This window comes from Danio rerio, chromosome 8 (assembly GCF_049306965.1).
Source record: "Danio rerio strain Tuebingen ecotype United States chromosome 8, GRCz12tu, whole genome shotgun sequence".
Classification (NCBI taxonomy): domain Eukaryota; kingdom Metazoa; phylum Chordata; class Actinopteri; order Cypriniformes; family Danionidae; genus Danio; species Danio rerio.
In genome coordinates, this window is record NC_133183.1 from 13087632 (window position 1) to 13110557 (window position 22926).

Genomic DNA, 22926 nt, shown 5'->3' on the forward strand with positions numbered 1-22926 from the left:
CTGGATAACTTTGCTATATTCGGGGAAAGTCCAAAAAGTGCAATAAGAGGACACGGTTGGATGTGTATCTTTGTCACAGAAGAGAAACACGTGAAAATTGATAGCCAAAAAGAAGTGATTGATGGACAAAGCAAAAACATGTGTATTAGGTCTGCAGGTAGCATTGGTTGATTTGAATTCTTTTTTAAGCTAATATCGCAGGAAAACTGAAAATAGCAAACACCTTTTGCTCTTTTTAAGGCCCAACACTGTGATGGTGAGCTTTCAGAAAGGAGAGAGTGTTGGCCTGAGGTTGGCTGGAGGAAATGATGTGGGAATCTTCATCGCAGGAGTGCAGGAGGGCAGTCCAGCTGAAGAAGAGGGTCTGCGTGTAGGAGATCAGATCATGAAGGTAATAACTTAAATGGTCCCACTTTATATTAAGTGTCCTTAACTACTATGAACTTACATTAAAATTTAAATACAGTGTACTTACTGTGTTCATAATATATTTCAGAACAATATTGAGGTGGGTTATGGTTTGCGATAAGGACAGGTTTGGTGGTATGGGCAGGTTTAGGGTGGGTTAAGGTGTAAGGGATGCTCAACAGTGTAATTACAGAAATTAATTACAGATGTAATTACATTCAGCTATTTTATCAAGCATAGGTGCAATGTAAAAACATGTATTTAAACAACAATTACATTGTAATGAATGATTAATTTCAGTGTAAGTACATATCAGTTAATGCCACTTAACATAAAGTGGGACCAATTAGATTTTGTGAAAGCTTATTTTGATCCATTAAGCTTAAATTAAATGTTTCCTTGTAAAACTAATTTCAATAGACAAACCTGTAACTTCTAAACAAATTTAGTCAGTTCATATAACGTAAGTGACTTTAGTCAGTTTAACTCAATGTCTCTTGTTGATCAAAAAGTATTGTTAACAGTTGACTAGTTATATACATTAGTTTTCTTTAAATTAAGCCCATTAAGTTATTGGAATATTTGGGTTCAACTTGCATAATTAAATTTTCTTGAACATTAACAAGAAAAAAAATATGCAATTTAAATAAAAAAATGAGTTTTTTAAAAACAAAGAATTTTCTATTATCCCTCTGTTAAATAATAATTATTTTAATTAATTCATTCATTTATTATTTTATTTGTTTGTTTTTGTTTATGTATTTGCCCATTCATGATTATAAATGTATAGTTGCTATTATATTTTTATTTATATTAATATTTTTACATTTCTTTATTTTTTTATATATTTTTTCCACAGCCACTGACTCTCCTTTATCTAGTTGACTTATGTTAGTTGCGTTTTTTGCATTAAATATACAGTTTAAAAAGACATGAAAAACAAAGCAAAGCAATCATAATTATAAATATTTGATTAATAATTTTACATATATATTTTTATATCTCCTAAATTATTTACAACACTTTTTTTATTAGAATTGCAATTAATATATTTGTTTCATTAAACATTAGAATCCTTTTTTCTTACATTATACAATAATTCAGTTCTATTTAATTTGAACCTGAAGCATTTACAGTTGAAGTCAAAATTATTAGCCCCCTTTGAGTTTTTTTTTCTCTCTTAAATATTTCCCAATTTATGTTTAACAGAGCAAAGGAATTTTCAAATTATGTCTGATAATATTTTTTTCCTCTGGATAAAGTCTTATTTGTTTTATTTCAGCTAAAATAAAAGCAGTTTAAAATATTTTAAACACCATTTTAAGGACAAAATTATTACCCCCTTTAAGCTATATATATTTTTTGATAGTCTACAGAACAAACCATTATTATACAATAACTTGCCTAATTACCCTAACCTGCCCAGTTAACCTAATTAATCTAGTTAAGCCTTTAAATGTCACTTTAAGCTGTATAGAAGTGTCTTGAAAAATATCGAGTCAAATATTTTTTACTGTCATCATGGCAAAGATAAATTAAGTCAGTTATTAGAGATGAGTTTTTAAAACTATTATGTTTATAAATGTGTTGAAAAAAAATCTACTCTCCGTTTAACAGAAATTGGGGGACAAAATAAACAAGGTGGCTAATAATTCTGACTTCAACTGTATGTACTGTAATTAACTGGCTAATTCTTGTAATGTGGTCATCGTAGTTTTCAGAAAGCCCTGGATAAACAAGGGAGCTTTATGTTACCATCATGTGTACCATTTTCATGAATTTGAATTTGATTTGGCTTTTGCCATATTTAACTTATAGCTGTATATAAATGCGTGTGTGTGTGTGTGTGTGTGTGTGTGTGTGTGTGTGTGTGTGTGTGTGTGTGTGTGTGTGTGTGTGTGTTTGTGTGTGTGTGTGTGTGTGTGTGTGTGTGTGTGTGTGTGTGCACAGGTAAATAATGTTGACTTTCGGGGAATTGTGCGAGAGGAGGCTGTGCTGTTCCTGCTGGAGATCCCGCGGGGTGAAGTCGTCACCATTTTGGCCCAGAGTAAAACGGAAGGTGAGAGAAGAGAACATGAGCTTCACTCGAACCACACATTAAACACATTAAACTGACACTGGCTTCACCCACTGTTCCTGTGCACTCCAGCGGTCACTGGAGATGGACTAAAATACCTTGTGTACTATTATTTATACTTTTTTTTTTTTGTAATTTTGTTTGTGTTTTATCTTAATATTTTACTAATATGTTTATTTTTTTAATATTTATTGATCTATTTATTTTATATCTATTATTTTTTTATTTATGTTTGTTTAGAACATGTATTTGCTAGTTTGTTTGATTAATTATAATTATATAGTTGTTATATAGTTATATAGTCAGCGGCCACTTTTACGGTAGGTACACCTTACTTGCACTGGGTTGGACCCCTTTTGCCTTCAGAACTGCAAAAAGATTTTGGTTCATATTGACATGATCGCATCACGCAGTTACTGCAGATTTGTCGGCTGCACATCCATGGTGCAAATCTCCCATTCCACCACATCCCAAAGATGCTCTATTGGATTGAGATCTGTTGACTGTTTAGGCCATTTGAGTACAGTGAACTCATTGTCATGTTCAAGAAAACAGTCTGAGATGATTCACGCTTTATGACATGGTGTGTTATCCTGCTGGAAGTAGCCATCAGAAAATGGGTCCACTGTGGTCATAAAGGGATGGACATGGTCAGCAACAATACTCAGGTCGGCTGTGGCATTTACATGATGCTCAATTGGTACCAATGGGCCCAAACTGTGCCAGGAAAATATCCCCCACACCATTACACCACCACCACCAGCCTAAACCGTTGATACAAGAAAGGATGGATCCATGCTTTCATGGTGTTGACACAAATTTTGACCCTACCATACGAAAGTCGCCTCAAAAATCAAGACTCATCAAACCAGGCAACGTTTCTCCAATCTTCTGTTGTCTAATTTTGGTGAGCCTGTGTGAATTGTAGCCTCAGTTTTCTGTTCTTAGCTGACCTGAGTGTCACCCGGTGTCTCCTGCTGCTGTAGCCCATCGCCTCAAGGTTGGACGTGTTGTGGGTTCAGAATTGCTCTTCTACATACCTCGGTTCTAATGAGTGGTTATTTGATTTACTGTTGCCTTTCTATCAGCTTGAACCAGTCTGGCCATTCTCCTCTGACCACTGGCATCAACAAGGCATTTGCCCCCACAAAACTGCCGCTCACTGAATATTTTCTCTTTTTCGCGCCATTCTCTGTAAACCCTAAAGATGGTTGTGCGTGAAAATCCCAGTAGATCAGCAGTTTCTGAAATACTCGGATCAGCATTCTTCGTTTTAAAAATCATTTAAAAACACCAATTGATTATGATGATGACGATGATAGCCTCGGCTGGGTCAGATTGTATTTCTTTGTTGAGTTTGCATGTTCTCCCTTTGTTCCGGTGGGTTTCCTCCGTATGCTCCTTATGCTCAGACATGCGGTACAAGTGAATTGGGTAAGCTAAATTGTCCATTGTGTATGTGTGTGAATGAGAATGTATGGGTGTTTCCCAGTGATGGGTTGTAGCTGGAAGGGCATCCGCTGCATAAAACATATGCTGGATAAGATTGCGGTTCATTCCACTGTGGCGACCCTAGATTAATAAGGAGACTAAGCTGAAGAGAAAATAAATGTATGAATAATGATAATAGGGTATGATAAAATAAAATGATGTAAAATAAAATAAAATAATGCAAGCAACAATAATAACAATAGGAAGACGTTTCTTTGCAAGTAGGTCATCATAAGTGTGGCATCATCATCAGGTTTGAAAGGCCGAACAAATTCCCACATGCAGCAGTAGGACGAGTGTCCAGTAAATACATCAGAGTATGTGTGAAAGGGCCTGAAGCTCTGTCTCTTCAGTCCTCCCTCCCCCTGAACACACACAGGTCACGGCTTGTTGCTCATCACTACAAAACCAGTCAGAGCCAGTTTCAGCTCTTCAAGGGACTGTTGTGCCAAGTGTGGTCATGAGCACACATCTACAAACATGCACAAATCCTGATTTTCATGTTTGGGAGCTTCATGTTACGTGAGGATCAAAATGCCTGACCTGAAAACCACTGTGCTGAATCTTGACTGCTTCAGTGCCTCGATGAAATGATGATGTCTGCAAAATTGCAAACAATTTATATGTGTTGAATTTAAACAAACACATTCAATTTAGGAATGTTTAACCTTATTTGTTTGTTTAAATTCAGCCCAAATAAATTGTTTACAACTGTGGGAATCATTTCTTGTCGGCTTAGTCCCTTTATTAATCCGGGGTCGCCACAGCGGAATGAACCGCCAACTTATCCAGCATGTTTTTACACAGCGGATACCCTTCAAGCCGCAACCCATCTCTGGGAAACATCCACACACACTCTTATACACTACGGACAATTTAGCCAACCCAATTCACCTGTACCACATGTCTTTGGACTGTGCGGGAAACTGGAGCACCCGGAGGAAACCCACGCAAAGGCTGGGAGAACATGCAAACTTCACACATAAACACCAACTGAGCCGAGGTTCGACCCAGCGACCTTCTTGCTGTGAGGCGAACGTGCTACCCACTGCGCCACTTCCAACTGTGGGAATATAAATTTATATTCCAAAGTAATGCAAATCACAGCTGTGTAACTTGTTTTCTCTTTTTAGTCAACTGGTCAGACGGTTTCTGTCTCCAGAACATCATTTTGCAAACTACTTTCTGCCTTTGTCTTCGGGTGAAACTTTCAGGTCGATGAAACCCTTTTTATGTGGTCAGTAGCTGGGCAGGTTTCTAATATGTTGTCATGCACTTTGCAGACTTACATGCTGATGAGATCAGGCCTGAAAAGGCAGTTTACCCTGCCGACAACAACACTTCATTTGCATCTGTCCCCACCTACATGAATCACTGTATGTAAAATGTATAAAAATTTAGGGCTCTATTTTGACGGTCCATGCGCAGAGTGCAAAACGCAGGGCGCAAACGCTTTCAGGGTGTGTCAGAGCGTGTTTTTGCTAATTTAAGGACGGGAAATCTGCCTTGCGCCGCGGCGCATGTTCTAAAAGGATTGAGTTTATTTTCTTAATGAGTTATAGGTGTGTATTGAGAATAAACCAATTAAAGTCTCATCTCCCATTACCTTTAAGAGTCAGCTGCGTTGCGCCAAGAGCACATTCGCTATTTACAGGACGCAAAGTAAGTCTAAGTGGAAAAATTGAGCATTTCACAAGCAAACAGTTAACAGTTAACAGTTTTTTAACAGAAAACTGTTAAACAGAGCATCTACTGCGTGAGAATGAGAGATAATGGATCACTTTCACTTTCGCTCTTGGATAGGGAAACCTTTACGCACAGACATCAATTAGTCTATAAATAAATACTTTTGTTTGTTAAGCGCAAATATTCCTTTCAAAACTTTTTCTAAATTCAGTTCTAATTTCCAGCAAATGAATAAATGAATAATAATAGCAAAATGTGCTCAAAAACCTGAGTTATATCCTAAAACACATGCTGTGGCCCATATGGTCTAAAACCTGACAGGTGGGCAAATCTAAGCTTGTTTTTAATAAAACAAATATAAATAAGGATATAATAAATAATACTGCTAATAATAATAACATTATACAAAAGCAAATTGTTATGAATGAACTGAAAAAGCCTCCCGAGATGAAGAAGACATAAAAGCAGTGGTTTTCATATTTATGTAGGCTAGAAAATAATATGTTTTGTAATATTTTAATCCTTTATATTTATATCCTATATCTTATTATATCCTATATATATCCTTAATATTTAAATTTTTTCACATGTAAAGATATTTGCCTATTGCTCTCTTGTGCGTATTAAGCAGTGCGTAAGCGAGGCGCAACTCTGCGCCGGAGTTTAGACCGGGTTAGTTTTGGTCTAATGAAAAATCTATTATAGTTTCTCAAAATAGCAACGCGCCAGCGGTCCGCCTCAGAACGCCTTCCTGTTTAGACCAGAACGCCTATGGGCGCACATATGAACGCTAATGCATTTGCTATTTAAACAGCGTAGCGCAACGCCTCAAAACGACTCTTGCGCCAAGCTGAAACTACCAAAAGACTACTGCGCCACACCTTGCGCCACACTGCGCCCGGTGTATGATAGGGCCCCTAGTGCTTGCTGTGCAGTGGAGAGTTTCTTTCGATGACGCCACAGCCACGCTGAGTTCTTCTTATTAAAAGAATTCTGCTTTGAAGACAACTGAAAGTTCTCCCTGGTTTTTTGGGTTCTTAGAAATTTACAACATAACTATTTAACTTAAAAACACATTTGGTAAAGCAATCATCTTTGAATCATTTTTTTAAGTGTACTAGAGAAGTTTAAAGATATTCACATTATGAATAATTAATAAATCTATCCATTGATAACCTTAACCTCTTAAGGCTCAAGGTGTTTTTTACATGCATTTTTTATTTCTCTTTGCTATTTGGGTTTATTGGAACCTAATTAGAATAAAAACCTAAGTGTCATCTTTTGATATGATGAACTTTTAGAGAAAAACGATGTCCATATATGTGGACTTGTGGGCCAAATTTACATAAAAACTGACTGTTTAAATGCATATATAACATAGATTTTTTTTTTTTACATGTTTTGACTATCAGAGAGTAAAAACAATTTTCTTTGCCCATTTTGGACAGTTAAAAAAGGGTTTGGGACATTTCATATGCTGCAAACAGTTGCAGGATGACACTGTATGTCGGTAACAAAATATAAAACATTCAAAGTATTTTAAAAAACCACTTAAGAGCTAAAATGTGCTGTCCATGTATAGGAGGCTAATAATATTGCAAGATTTGTGCATTTCAGTGGCTCATTGTCACTGGAAAAACAGGCTGTGAAAAAGACTCTCAAAAAGCAAGCATTGTCACCCATAGGAAAATGTTTTACTGTAAATAAATAGCTTGAATTATTGTAACAATAATATACACTCATCGGCCACTTTATTAGGTACTCCGTACTAGTACAGGGTTGCCCCCCCCCCCCCCCCCCCTCCCCTTTGCCTTCTGAACTGCCTTAATTCTTCATGGCATAGATTCAACAAGGTACTGTAAATATTCCTCTGAGATTTTGCTCCATATTGACATGATAGCATCACGCAGTTGCTGCAGATTTCTCGGCTACACATCCATGATGTTAATATCCCATTCCACCACATCCCAAAAGTGCTCTATTGGATTGAGATCTGGTGACTGTGGACACCATTTGAGTATAGTGAACTCATTGTCATGTTCAAGAAAACAGTCTGAAATTCATTCATTTATTTTCCTTCGACAGGGGTCACCACAGTGACCTTAACTTATTCAGCATATGTTTTGAGAAGGTCGCTGGTTTGAGTCCTGGCTGAGTCAATTGTCATTTCTGTGTGGAGTTAGCAGGTGTTCATGTGGGTTTCCTCCAGGTCCTCCAGTTTCCCTCACAGTCCAAAGACATGCGCTATACTGTAGGTGAATTGGGTAAACAAATTTGTCCTTAGTCTATGCGTGCATGTGTGAGTGTGTATGGGTATTTCCCAGTACTGGGTTGCGAATGGAAGGCATTCGCTGCATAAAACATATGCTGGAATAGTTATGAATAAATAAATGAATAAATAAATATGTATTCATTTGATCATAACCCGTACTATTTTGCCGCGAGTGCAGTGGCTGATATTTAAATGTTTTTGTCTTACTGCATCACGTTTGGCGCAGAAAGTCAAATAGCGTCTTGTCATGTTACGGGTAGTTAAGACACAGCATGTATGGATTTAAATAGTTATTGACAGTTTATAGTTCTTGAGTTAATCATTGCCACCTCTAGCAGTGAGAGTTGTTTGATGTACTGTAGAGTATGAACTCTTCTGTGGTGTTGAGCGTCTCTGTCCACTGTGGCTCTGGTCAGACAGTGAGCTCTGCTTCTGTCAGGAGCTGAAGCTCATTTACTCTGAGCAGAGACAGATGTGCTGTCAGAGCTTTAATCAGCACCACTGCAGCAGATCTGACCACTCCAGCTCTTATCCTGGAATCACACTCAATACCAGGTCAAGCTGCTCAAAAGTTTCAAAAACGTCTTTTATAACATTTAATGTCTGTCTGTCTGTCTGTCTGTCTGTCTGTCTGTTTGTCTGTCTGTCTGTCTGTCTGTCTGTCTGTCTGCCTCTCATTTGATCTGTCCCTTCCCCATCCCTTCATCATTTGATCTGTCTGCCTGTCTGTCTGTCTATCCATCCATACATCTGTCTCTCCATCCGTTTGTCCTTCCTCAAAAGAAGCACAAAGAAAAATTCAGAATAAGACGAGGGAGAAAAAAAGCTCAGAATATAAACGTATAAAACAGGACAACCCCAAATAAAATCACTTTTACTTGTAGTTTTTACTGTTTATTGTTGATTTATCTGTTCTATTTATTTCATTTTTATTCTATTTTTTAAATAGGTAACAATTCATTTTATTTGTTATTATTTACAGCACATTTTCTTTTTTTTGTAATTTATTTTATTATAGATTTTTAAATATATTGCTCATATACTGATTTATTTCTTTAGATTAATTTTTGTTTTCTTTAAATTCAAATTTTGCTTGAATTTAGTCCCATCTACTCACGTAGTCTCAGTTTCAACGTTCTCATTCAGATTACACTCAAAATGTAAATACACTTTCAGAGGTACTTCCAAAACACTGCTTATTTCATCCCAACCTGATGTTACTGTAAAAATATATCATTTTGACGAGTTCGTACAATCTTATTTTAAGAAAAGTGTACAATATATTGAAAAAGCAAGCATGAAAATCTAATCTCCTAATAGAACTGTTACTGTCTTGTGAGCAGATGGTAGGAAAACGCATTAAAGAGATTGAACATGAAATTATAGGAGTTAAGCCACTAATTTAATAAAGCCTAAAATTGCCATGAAATTAAATTGGTCCTGCTCTATCTAAACTTAGACATGTTTATGAGCTCACGTCTCTGTTTTGTCCTAGTTTATGAAGACATCCTGGTGTCCGGTCGAGGAGACTCGTTTTTCATCCGGACTCATTTTGAGTATGAGAAGGAGCTTCCACAGTGTCACGCTTTCTCCCGGGGTGAGATCTTCAAGGTGGTGGACACTTTATATGACGGCAAACTGGGGAACTGGCTGGCCATCCGACTGGGCAAAGACAACCAGCTGTTGGAGAAGGGCATCATTCCCAATAAGAGCAGGTCAGATCTAATGCGTCTGCTTAACACCTGCTGAAAAATCCAGCTTAAACCAGCCTAGGCTGGTTGGCTGGTTTTAGCTGGTCGACCAGGCTGGTTTTAGAGGGGTTTTGGCCATTTCCAGGCTGGTTTCCAGCCATTTCCAGCCTGGTCTTAGCTGGTCAGGCTGTAAAATGACCTGCTAAATCCAGCTAAAACCAGCTTGACAAGCCTGGTTTAAGCTGGACATAGCTGGTTTTTGCTGGGCTCCCTGCCTGGCTTGGCTGGTCAAGCTGGATTTAGCTGGTCATCTCCCAGCCTGACCAGCTAAGACCAGGCTGGAAATGGCTGGAAACCAGCCTGGAAGTGGCCAAAACCCCTCTAAAACCAGCCTGGTCTACCAGCTAAAACCAGCCAACCAGCCTAGGCTGGTTTAAGCTGTTTTTTTCAGTAGAGACTGGCTGTTTGACTATTAAGTGAGGTTGGTAATTGTAGGGATCGTGAATCAAGTTGAGGGTTTATGGGTCACACTTTATTGGACTGTACAATTCACAGTTTTTATCCGCTATTTCATGTTTCTGCTCTATAATGCTCTATCTCTGTCTTTTTCTTCTATGTTGATCAGAGCGGAGCAGATGGCGAACGTCCAGAACACACACAAGGGCACCGGCAGTGACCGAGCAGATTTCTGGAGGCTGCGGGGTCAGAGAGCGGCTAAGAAGAAGGACCTGCGGAAGAGCCGAGAGGAGAGTTCAGCAGCCGTCGCCACCAGATTCCCAGCCTACGAGAGGGTGGTGCTAAGAGAAGGTGCGTCCGCATGCAGAGAAAGAGAACGATCCCATAATGCACTATTTGGAGACCGTCACTGGGTGGTCCTCATTATGCACTACTCTGGTCTGGTACCGTGATGCCTATAGCACACCATGCCATTTATATACTGTGTAAATATGTTATTTTTTATATTATTTTCTAGGCCATTTTGAAGTTGGCCATCTTGAATTTAACTTTTGTTTGTTCAATAGAAAGAGGGTCATTTGACACATCAAACCTATTGAGACTTTCACAAGAAAAGCAATGGTGTGCTTGGTTTTAATATAACTTTATTCTTTCATGAGTTATTTACAAGTTTCTGACCACGTATAAAATGTGTTCAATTTGCTGCCCATTGTCAATGCAACCCTCTTCTCCCACTCTTCACACAATGATAGCAACACCGAAGGAGAAATGCCAGCTCAGGCTTCCAGTATCTGTAGTTTCAGGTGCTGCACATCTTGTATCTTCAAACCATAGACAACAAAGATAGCGGGCCATTCTTCATCAATGGAAACCTCAAGGCCACTAGATATTTGAAATTGCTACATGATGATGTGTTTCCCTCTTTATTCACTGGCACTAGGGGTGTCAAAATTAAACTTTTCTTCAGTGCACTGCGATGCAGACGCGGACAATTCGGTATCGGTTCAGTAATAAACATAACCGGTTATTATGTACTGACGTCATTTATCTCCTATGCGCTCTGTCCCGAGGGAGGTGAGCGCAGGTATAAACAACACTCAGGAGCCAACTCAGGCCCGGCTCGTGGCATTGGCAGTATAGGCAATGGCTAAGGGTGCGGTACATCCAGGAGGGCACCAGAAATGAGCGCGGTTAAGTTAGTTTTGTCTTCGATATTCCTGACACATTCAGTTATAGACGGCAATTACCCTAAAAAGATCTCAAGTGTGTTTCCTACAAAAAGATAAAACTGGTTGTGTTTCACAGCTGCCTTTTTCTTTATTTTTGCTCGATATTATGACCACTTTTCTGTTTAAGCCCTCGCAATATGCGTTTAGCTGGAAGAGCTCGCGCTGAGCGGAGCTCTTAGTAAGGGACCGTCGGAAAAGTGCTTCTTTTTTTAGTTTTTTTTTTTTTTTTTGCTCCGCTCAGCGCGAGCTCTCCCAGCTAAACGCATATTGCGAGGGCTTAAGTGTGTGTGTGTGTGTGTTTGTTTGTTTGTTTGGTGCTGTCTATGTTTGTGTATGAGTGTGAATGGTGCTGTATGTCTGTGTGTTTATACAGACAGCTTGTTATAGCCTCCCATCAAAACATTACACTGTGTAGGAAAGCATCGTCAATGCACCGTGTGTGAAGAGTGAGAGAAGAGGGTTGCATTGAAAATCCAACACAATGGGCAGCACATTAAACACATTTTATACATGGTCAGATACTTGTAAATAACTCATGAAAGAATAAAGTTAAGTTAAAACCAAGCACACCATTGCTTTTCTTGTGAAATTCCCAATGAGTTTGATGTGTCAAATGACCCTCGTCCTATTGAATAAACAAAGGTTGGATCCAAGATGGCCGACTTCAAAATGGCCACCATGGTCACCACCCATTTTGAAAAGTTTGCCCCCTCATATATATTAACATGCCACAAACAGGACGTTAATATCAACAACCATTCCCATTTTATTAAGGTGTATCCATAGGGTAATTAGACAAGTCATCATATCACAGTGGTTTGTATATGAAGATTATATATTAAATGAATTAGTCAAATAAAAATAACAGTATTCCCTTTTTTTCTTTCTTTATACTGGCCTGTTTATTCTGTTTTTTTTTTATATATATTGATCCAATCCAATGTTGTTGCTCTGTGTTCAGGGTTTTTTAGTGTTTTTGATATATATATATATATATATATATATATATATATATATATATATATATATATATATATATATATATATATATATATATATATATATATATATTTTACAGTTTAAAAAATAATATATATATATATATATATATATATATATATATATATATATATATATATATATATATATATATATTTATTTATTTATTTATTTATTTATTATTTATTTATTTATTATTATTTTTCTTAAAACTGTAAAATACAAAGGGTGCTATAAAATCATGTACAGGTCAATACTATATGTATCTGTGCACTAAGCATGTGTTTTGCAGGAGGCTGAAGGGTTAATAAAAAATAGTTAAAAGAAAAAAATAATAATTACACTGTTTTTTTTTCTAATCCAGACCACTTCTATATAATGTGTGAAGACACAAGTAAACAATTTGAAAGAGATAGAAAAAGTGAAAGTTTAAGAGAGCCCATCACTGCCAGCAACCAATGTAATGGATAGCAAATTTCTTAATGTGCTCATCATACCTGCATCTTTTCTACATTAAACATTCTCAGTAAGACAGCATTTGCGTACACATACATGTAACATCTGAGCAGACCAGACTAATACTGCTAATGAAAGCCTCTGCAAACCCACACACAGATGCCTCACAAATGTTTAATAAGCTTGAAAAATGAGCTCTGAGCTCTTGGCTCAGAGAAATAAGAAAATGACTCAATAAAGGCCTGATTTATGAGGCAGAAGCCACAGTCGGGAATATAAAAGAGGCTGTTTTAAATTCAAAACTCTTCAGATTTTTTTGAACCCTCTCCATTTACATAGCTAAATCATTCATTCACATTCACCATTTTTTGTTTTATTCAGGCTTAAACGGATTCTCTGTGCTGTGAAATCTTGGTTGTGAGTTTTGTCTTCTTTCCACACAGCGGGTTTCCGGAGGCCAGTTGTGCTGTTTGGACCCATCGCTGATGCTGCTAGTGAAAAACTGGCCTCAGAGCTTCCAGACGAGTTTGTCATCGCCAGTAAGTTGCCAGATAGTAGATGCATTAGTTTTAAAGTATGCCAAATGAGTTCTTACCGTGATGAATGTTAGCAACGTGTTCAAAAATTATTCAATTATTTAAAAATGCCAATACAGCAGGGTTATACAGTTCAACCAATTCAACTATGACAGAAATGTGCAAAAACTAATTAGGAATGAAAATACAAAACATATAGAAATAAAACTTAAATCAAGCTATCAATCAAAACTACTATAGTATCTAAATTTAGTCAAATAACACTGCAATACATTTAAATGTTCACTTTTATTATTTATAATTATAAAAATGATAATGACAGTCTCAAACAAGTAGTTGAACTTGGTTTTTAAAATGTTTTTTCACTTTGTGAAGTTGCACAAACTAATTTCGAGTGGAGCAAGTGATTTGATCATAGTTGGTCTCTCATCTGTAATTATAATCCATCTAGCATTACTCCCTTATCTTTGTCTTTTGAAGAGTACATGTTCATTGACCAGACGGGAGCCCTGGGCTCAATTATCTTATTCTTATTATTAATTATCATATCTGAGTTCAGAGTTCTCTGCTGGGACAGCATGCCAAACCTGCGGTTATTATCAAGCAATATCTAAGTGTAAACTTTTGAAACAATATTTAGTGTATAATTTGCACACCTGCTTTTCCATGTTATTTTAAGTTGCACATCAATATAATATAATACAAAAAATGCTATATAATAAAAATATATAATGCACATTATTGGAGGTGAAGGAATAATGAAGGCTGGTTTGACATCATTTTAAGGCTTTTGACCAAAGGCTAGCATTTTAGCTCATGCCAAATAAAAAATATACAGTTGAGGTCAGAGTTATTAGCCCTCCTGAATAATTATTTCCTCAAATTCTGTTTAACAGAGAGCAGATTTTTTTCAACACATTTCTAAACATAATAGTTTTATTAACTTATTTGTAATAACTGATTTATTTTATCTTTGCCATGATGACAGTACATAATATTTTACTACACATTTTTCAAGATAATAGTATTCAGCTTAAAGTGCAATTTAAAGGCTTAACTAGGTTAATTACAAATATAAAAATAAAAAATAAAAATATATATTGCTTAAGGAGGCTATTAATATTGACCTTTAAAAAATTAAAGCTGATTTTATTCTAGCTGAAATAAAACAAATAAGACTTTTTCCAGAAGAAAAAATATTATCAGACATACTGTGAAAAATTCCTTGCTCTGTTAAACATCATTTGGGAAATATAAAAAAAAATAAAAATAAAGAAAAGAAAAAAAATCACAGGAGGACGAATAATTTTCACAGCTTCAACTGTTTTGGATATATATTAATTTTCAATTATTTGTTTAAATTTGTTAATTTTGCCAAATCTCACATCAGAAACAGAACCCAAAGATGCAGGTTCAGAAAAATCTTCCGGGGTGGTTCGTCTCAACACTATTCGACAGATCATCGAACAGGTAATTGTGTATGTAAACAAACACAATTGAACAATCATTCCACTCAACGTGTTACGTAATGCTCTTGTAAGTTGCTTTAAATAAAAAAAAACTGCTAAATGCATGAATTTGACTTCTGTAGGACAAGCACGCTCTGCTGGACGTCACCCCTAAAGCTGTGGACACCCTGAACTACACGCAGTGGTACCCAATAGTGATCTTCTTCAACCCTGACAGCAAACACGGGGTGAAGGCCATGAGGCAGAGAGTCATCCCCAGCTCAAACCGCAGTGCCCGCAAACTCTACGACCAGGCTCTGAAGCTCAGGAAAACCTGCTCGCACCTGTTTACCGGTCAGTCCCAGGGGTCCAGACACCTCACTGAAAAATCTGTCAATATTTGTCAGTATCACAGACTCCTTTTTGGAACAACACAGGAGGTTGTAATATTCACAAAAATGTATATATTGATATGTTTGGATTTACAAAAATTTTATATTGATGAATGTGTTTTTGCTAGTTTAACAACCAGTAAGTTGCTCTTAATGAGCGACTCACTGAATCATTCATTTAAATGATTTGTTCAAAATGACAGATTCATTTCAAAATGAACCAGTTGACTTTTATGAATGGATCATTGAATCAATAGACCCTTTCGCACAGTGATACTTGTAAATATCTGGAAAATTTCCGGAAAGACTTTACAGGTAAATTCAAAACAGCGCTATTTACACAGGCAAGGATGTTCTGTAAAAATATTCAACAGCTTTTATTTTCATAAACCGTGCAGATGTGAATGCGTCTAAATGTTCTGATCGGCTGGAGTAGACGTCTCACGTCAGCGTGTTCTAATCGTGAACTCGCTCTTTCCGGCAACAGCACAGCATTCCTGCAAATTACAAATAATGTTACAACATCTCTTTCCAGAAAATTGCTGGAATGAATATGTTTTCAAAAAAGGGCCTCTTCACACATTATCCTTTTGCCAGTAAATTTACGGAAAAGTCGGTACAGGTAAGTGTGGAAGGGGCTATTGACTTAAATGATTAGTTCAAAAGTAGATTCATTCAGGAATCAAATGTTGCAGTGTTGCTCTGAAATGCATAAATCTTCTGCTCATGCAGACAATATTGGGTTTCAAAGGTAAAACTCAATAATAATAATTGATAAAACGGATACTCTTGCATCTGTCATGCCTTATAAATAAAAAAAAGCTCATGACATACATGACACATTGTTTGTTGTCACAATGTTTATTGTCAAAGTGAGTGACATACTTTATGATAATGTCAGTTTGCACGTCTGTAAAACAATAAGTATAATGTAATTTGGCTTGATTTAGGTGGCACGGTGGCTCAGTGGTTAGCACTGTTGCCTCACAGCAAAAAGGTCGCTGGTTTGAGTCCCGGCTGGGCCACGAGTTTGCATGTAGGTGCTCCGGTTTCCCCCACAGTCCAAAGACTTGCGCTATACAGGTGAAACCAGAAGTTTAAACACACTGTATAAAAAGACACATAACCATTTAAAAAATAGTCAGATGTTAATGTGACTAAACTTTACTCTTTTATGTAAGTTAGGATTCTTAAATTTGTTTCGGTCATGCTCAATAGCAGAATAATGAGAGAATTTTTTTGAGAAATTGTTATAACTTTTCTTGAAAGTCAACTTTACATACAATAAGATTATTATGCCTCTGAAAAAGCTCAGATGATGGTGTCAAGGTTTTGGACGTTTCTGATTGGCTAATTGACAACATTTGAGTTAATTGGAGGCACAGCTGTAGAATAGTATTTAAGGAAAACCTCAAACACGCGGCATCCTTGTGTGACAACATGGGAAAATCAACAAGCCAAAATCAACAAAAAAGCAGATTACAATTTGCTAAATTACACTGGGAAAAAGAATATTTTTGGAGACATGTCCTGTGGTCTGATGGAACTAAGATTAAACTGTTTGGCCATTATGACCAGTGTTACATTTGGAGGACAAAGGGGAAAGCTTACAAGCCTATGAACACCATCCCAACTGTGAAGTATGGGGGCGGCAGCATCATGTTGTGAGGCTGTTTTGCTGCAGGAGGGACTGGTTTATTTCACAGCATAGATGGCATCATGAAGAAAGAACATTATGTAGAAATACTGAAGCAACATCTTATGACATCAGCCAGGAAATTAACACTTGGCCACAAATGGGTCTTCTAAACAGACCATGGCCCTATGCATAATGCCAAATTGTTTAAAATGTGCTTTAAGGACAACAGAATGAATGTTTTGTAGTGGCCATCACAAAGCCCTGATCTCAATCCTATAAAAAAATTGTGGGTAGAGTTGAAAAAGCTTGTGCGAGCAAGACAGCCAACAAATCTGACTCAGTTACACCAATTCTGTCTGAAGGAATGGGCCAGAATTCCTTTAAACTTGTGTGAGAAGCTTGTGGAAGGATATCCAAAACATTTGACCAAAGTTAAACAGTTTAAAAGCAAAGCTAAAAAAAATACCAAGGAAATGTATGTAAACTTTTGACTGTTTAGAAATGAATAATTAAAAAAATATTTAAAAATAAATTATCTCATTATTTTGGCATTTAGTAAATGTAAATCATTTAGGTAATCCTAACGGACCTAAAATAGTAAATGATTAGTATGATTTACCATCAGACATTTAAAAAAAAAATGGTTATGTTCCCTTTGTTAGACTGTATGTAAACTTCCAGTTTCAACTGTAGGTAAATTGGATAAACTAAGTTGGCGGTTCATTGAGCTGTGGTGACCCCAGATTAATAAAGGGACAAAGCCGAAGGAAAATTAACATTAATTTACATTTAAATTACACAATTGCACAAACAAGCATGCACAGTTTCAGACAGATCATATTTGAATTCTGTTTACTCCCAATATTTAATAACAGTGAATTCAGAAGAAGTGGAGTATTAAGAAACAAATAAGTCAAATCTTGTGATTGTCAGATATCACTGAATTTGCGGTGACACTGATTCCCGGTTCGTAAATCTTTAGATGATTAAAGCCGCTGATGGAAACCCAGTGAGAGAAATAGATCAGGCTGAGTGTAGAGAAGGGTTGACCTAAATGGAAATGTTTTGATTTTCTCTCTGTGGTCCCCCGTCGGCCTGTCAGCTGTTATCGATCTGAACTCGGCTAATGATGCCTGGTATGGCAGTCTGAAGGAGGCCATCAGAGAGCAGCAGAGCCTCGCTGTGTGGGTCTCAGAAGGGAAGGTAAAGACACAGATCTCCAGAACCTTCTGTTCACTCTCAAACAACACCTCCCCTTAAAGTCAACATGAAACACTGTTCACAGCCTACTGCACATAAGCTGTCTGAATCAAATCCAGAATAAAAGCAAGACAAGACACTAAATTTAACATTAAATATGAAAAATTGTTCTTTTAATTTGTTTATAAGGAATTCATATGTAGTTTTTAAGCGACAATGATGTCAAATCAGACTTCATTATTCTTTCACCTTCATTGATGTGCATGCAAATGATTTTAACATGGAAGAGCAGGTATAAAAATGATGCACTGAATTTTCAGTTTTTTCCATAATAAAAGTTAATATTTAAATGTATTGTGTATGTAATCCATAAATATTGTATTTATGCTTTAATAATTGTATAAAGTTATATTTTGTTATAATATAAAATATTTTTATGTGTATTTTTATGAGGTAGTGAATAAAATCCATTTAAAATATATAACAAAAGGAGCTTATTACTAGCTCTTTGTGTTAATGTATGTAAGTGTGTGTACATTTATATTCATTTAAATTATTCAAAAAGTATAATATTTTTAAAAATATATATCCTTATATAATCTAAATTATATCCTAATTATAATTTAGAAAATGGCTGGAATGTTTTGTATCCCAGACGAGCCCCCAATTTATGCTACGACCCCAAATGTCTAGGGCTGGGGTTGAAACACATGATAAAGAATATAAATAAAAATATACTGTTGGCAAGTTATGATTTTAATGCATACATTTTGTTTTTATACTTCTATAATCTCATAGAATTAAATGAATTATAATATAAAATAATTGCACGTGTATTTTTATGATGTAGTAAATAAAGTACATTCAACATATATAATAAAAGGAGCTTATAAATAGCTCTATTTTGTGTTTATGTATGTATGTATGTATGTGTGTGTATTTTTATATTCATTTAAATTATTAAAAAGTAAAATATTTTAAAAAATATATCCTTATATGATCTAAATTATATCCTAATTATAATTTAGAAAGTGGCTAGAGCGTTTCGTATCACAGACGAGCCCCCAGTTTATTTAAAGACCTAAGGCTGTCTAAGGCTAGAGTTGAAACATAAGTTTAAAGAATATAAATACATATACAGTTAGCAAGTTATGATTTTAATGAATTTTGTTTTAATAATTTTATATTTTTATTAAATTAAATGAATTATTATATAAAATAATTTCACATGTTTTTTTATAATGTAGTAAATAAAATACATTTAATATATATAATAAAAGGATCTTATTAATAGCTCTATTTTGTTTAAATACAGTTGAAGTCAGAATTATTAGCCCCCCTGTTTATTTTTTCCCCAATTTCTGTTTAACGGAAAGAAGATTTTTTCAACACATTTCTAAACATAATAGTTTTAATAACTCATCTCTAATAACTGATTTATTTTATCTTTGCCATGATGATAGTAAATAATATTTGACTAGAAATTTTTTGTGAAACTAGTATACAGCTTAAAGTGACTTTTAAAGTCTTAACTAGGTTAATTAGGTTAGCTAAGCAGGTTAGGGTAATTAGGCAAGTTATTGTAGAACTATAGTTTGTTTTGTAGACTATCGAGAAAAAAAAAACTTAAAGGGGCTAATAATTTTAACCTTATAATGGCTTTTAAATTTTTTTTAAGCTGCTTTATTCTAGCCGAAATAAAACAAATAAGACTTTCTCCAGAAGAAAAAAAAATATCAGACATACTGTGAAAATTTCCTTGCTCTGTTAAACATGATTTGGGAAATATTTAAAAAAGTAAAATAAATGCAAAGGGAGGGCTAACAATTCTGACTTCATCTGTATGTATGTGTGTGTATTTTTATATTCATTTAAATTATTCAAAAGGTATAATATTTAATTTTTCTAAATTATTCTCATATAATCTAAATTAAATCCTACTTTTAATTTAGAAATTGGCTTATGCATTTCATATCCCGGACGAGCCCCCGATTTATGTACAACCATGAATGTCTAGGGCTGGGGTTGAAACATAAGTTAAAGAATATAAATACATATACAGTTAGCATGTTATAAATTTAATGACCTTCAGGTTCTTCTTACTCCTTAACAGAGCCGAAAAACAACTTCAACGTAAAAATTGCTCAGTTTACTGCTTCTTAATACAAAATGGGTATTACAATAATCACAACAAGCAAGGGAGAGAGCACCTTAAATTCGACAATTTAAGACAACTAGAAAACACGACAACAGGCTATTGAAAAAAAAAGCTTGGAAAAGCTCTTTATCTCTCCCAAATGATCTGACTCCATTGGTTTCGTTTTCAAAAGATGCTGCGTTCGCCGAGCACCAATCACAGTGTACACCTGCAGCATGTTTAATTAAGGCGGTGCGACCTGGAAACAGGCATTTTAATTATAAACAAAACTATAAAAAAAGTTTTCTAAATGTGCACAATGTGTCAAAATAAAGATCAAGATTCATGTTGACTTTAATGCCACATTTTACAACATCTCTTTACTTTAAAACTTCTCCATTCACATTTCTCCCGATACTCAGCGTTTTCCTCCTAGTTAAACCTCTAGTTTACCTGCTAATGCACGTCCTCCTCTTCTTTAAACTCCCAGTAGTCGTTCCTCATGTTTTTTCTGTGCTTTTACTGTTCATCATTCTTGCTCTACAGCTTCCGTTCTGTTTTGTTTTTGTGTTTTTCTTTTTGTTCTTCGCTCCTCTATGTACACAAGATCCATCATGTGTCTCTTTTAGCTGGACGGGACGGAGGGCGATCTGGACGTTCATGATGACCGCATGTCATATCTGTCGGCCATGAGCGCTGACTATCTCAGCATGGACAGCCGGATGACCAGCGATTACGACGACACGGCAGACGAGGGCGGCACGTACACTGATAACGAGACCGACGAGCCGCTGGACCGGCAGCGAGTGTCCGCCATCAGCCGCTCCTCTGAGCCCGTCATGCCAGAGGAGGTCAGAGTACACAGAAACACTTGCTGAGCTTAAAGGTCCCGTGAAATCAAAATGATGTTTACTTAGATGTTAGCATCAGTATGTTTGTCTTAAGGATATCTATAAGCTAGTGAGCTCCAAAATAGTGACAAAATTTGCATTTAGGAGATATAAACATCTCAAGCTTGCAGTTTGTCACTTCTGCCTAAATGGGTGATAGATTTTTGTGATGTCATACTTCAGTTTCTTGTCAAATCTTGACCAATCAAATGCTCTTAGTATGTGCTCCGCCCCCTTTTAAGACGCTTATCATTTGCTTTTTATTTAATGCGCTTGAGCTCAAGCACTCTCACTGGCAGAGCTTTTAAAACAAAATGCTATTGGCTGTTTTTTTTTAAAGGGGAGGAGCTACACTATGTCCCACCCTCTCTTCATGTTTTGGTTGAGATTGTTAAGCATTGAATATAAAATACACATTTCAAAGCACTTCACGGGACCTTTAAACATCTTTTTTCCTATACCCCATAATGCTTGAATTATGGAAGTCATTTCTGTTAAACTGTTTACAATCAGTGATATGTTTTTAAAAAAATTGTACAGTGAGGTTTCATTACAGCTTATTACAATTAACAAATTGCTTTAAGCCAGGAGTGTCAAACTAAATTGTAATTTAATGCAATGTAATGTGTATTTATATAGCGCATTTATTGTATATGGCCATACACCCAAATCGCTTCACAATCATGGTGGGTCTCTCCACACCACCACCAGTGTGTAGCATCCACTTGGATGATGCGACGGCAGCCACAGGACAACGGTGCCAGTGCGCTCACCACACACCAGCTATTGGTGGAGTGTAGAAACAGTGATAGACCCAATTCAGTGGAAGGGGATAAATGGGAGGCCATGATCGTAAGGCCTGATAGAGGGACTTTGGCCAGAACACCGGGGTTACACCCCTGCTCTTTCACGAGTAGTGCCATGGGATTTTTAATGACCACAGAGAGTCAGGACCTCGGTTTAATGTCTCATCCGAAAGACGTCGCCCACTGACAGTGTAGTGTCCCCTTCACTGACTCACACAGACCACAAGTTGAGCGCCCCCTGCTGGCCTCACTAACACCACTTCCAACAGCAACCTAGTGTTCCCTAGTGGTCTCCCATCCAGGTACTGATCAGGCTCAGACCTGCTTAGCTTCAGTGAGTAACCGGTCTTGGGCTGCAGGGTGATATGGCTGTGGCATTCCTAGAGGGCCACAGCCCTGCAGAGTTTAGTTCTAGCCCTGCTTCAACACACCTATCTATAGGTTTCAAACAAGCCTAAAGCACTCATTTAGTTTGATCTGGTATGTCTGACTTATTGCAGAAAAATGATCTAAAAGTAGCCTTATTACGGATATATGTTGAACTTATTACTGTACTTTAGAGATTAAAAAGATAACAACTAATTTGGAGAAACAAAACACAGTGAACTCAAAAGAGCTTTGGCCACAGGTCATGTTAACACACTAAGCATAGCACTATTTTGGCAAGGTTTTTCTGCCATATTTTTTGATTTGAAAAAATGCATGCCGTTTGGATAAAACAAAAAAAGTATTAAGTGTGAGTGATTTTATTATTAGTAGTAGTAGTATAGAGTTTATTAACTCTTTGATTAATTTAATTAACTTAATTGTAGGACATAAATGAAAATCTGAGGAAAGCAGTCAGAGTTTCGGCATTCTTAAAATCTGGCATTAAATGTAAATGTTGCACCTTTATTTCTAATAATAGTTATTTTTCTTGTAATTCTGAATTTAAAAAAAAGTCTGAAAATTCAGAATTAGGAGAAACTAGCACTGAATTTATCAACTTTTTTGCCATTTTGCCATTTTTCTTTTTTTAAGGGATTTGATTTGATGGAAAAAAAACATCAGAATTGAAAACTCCGAAATTAAAATTTTAGATAAACTTATAATTTTAAGTACAAATTAAAACAA

The 22926-nt window shown here is 36.2% G+C and overlaps 1 protein-coding gene across 12 annotated transcripts in view; it reads left to right on the forward strand.

Annotated features, from left to right (window-relative positions):
• Positions 1-22926, forward strand: part of tjp2b (tight junction protein 2b (zona occludens 2)) — a 201423-nt gene that overhangs the window by 169376 nt on the left and 9121 nt on the right. For 8 of the 12 annotated variants that reach the window (XM_073909317.1, XM_068222917.2, XM_073909318.1 and 5 more), the window contains 9 exons: positions 241-391; positions 2359-2467; positions 9430-9649; positions 10251-10432; positions 13209-13304; positions 14692-14771; positions 14893-15103; positions 17883-17983; positions 20747-20968. In XM_073909317.1, the coding sequence (XP_073765418.1) occupies positions 241-391; positions 2359-2467; positions 9430-9649; positions 10251-10432; positions 13209-13304; positions 14692-14771; positions 14893-15103; positions 17883-17983; positions 20747-20968 (1372 nt within the window). Of the gene's footprint in view, positions 1-240; positions 392-2358; positions 2468-9429; positions 9650-10250; positions 10433-13208; positions 13305-14691; positions 14772-14892; positions 15104-17882; positions 17984-20724; positions 20969-22926 lie in introns of all 12 variants that reach the window. The other 4 variants (XR_012383668.1, XR_012383670.1, XR_012383669.1 and 1 more) reach the window with 1 other exon arrangement.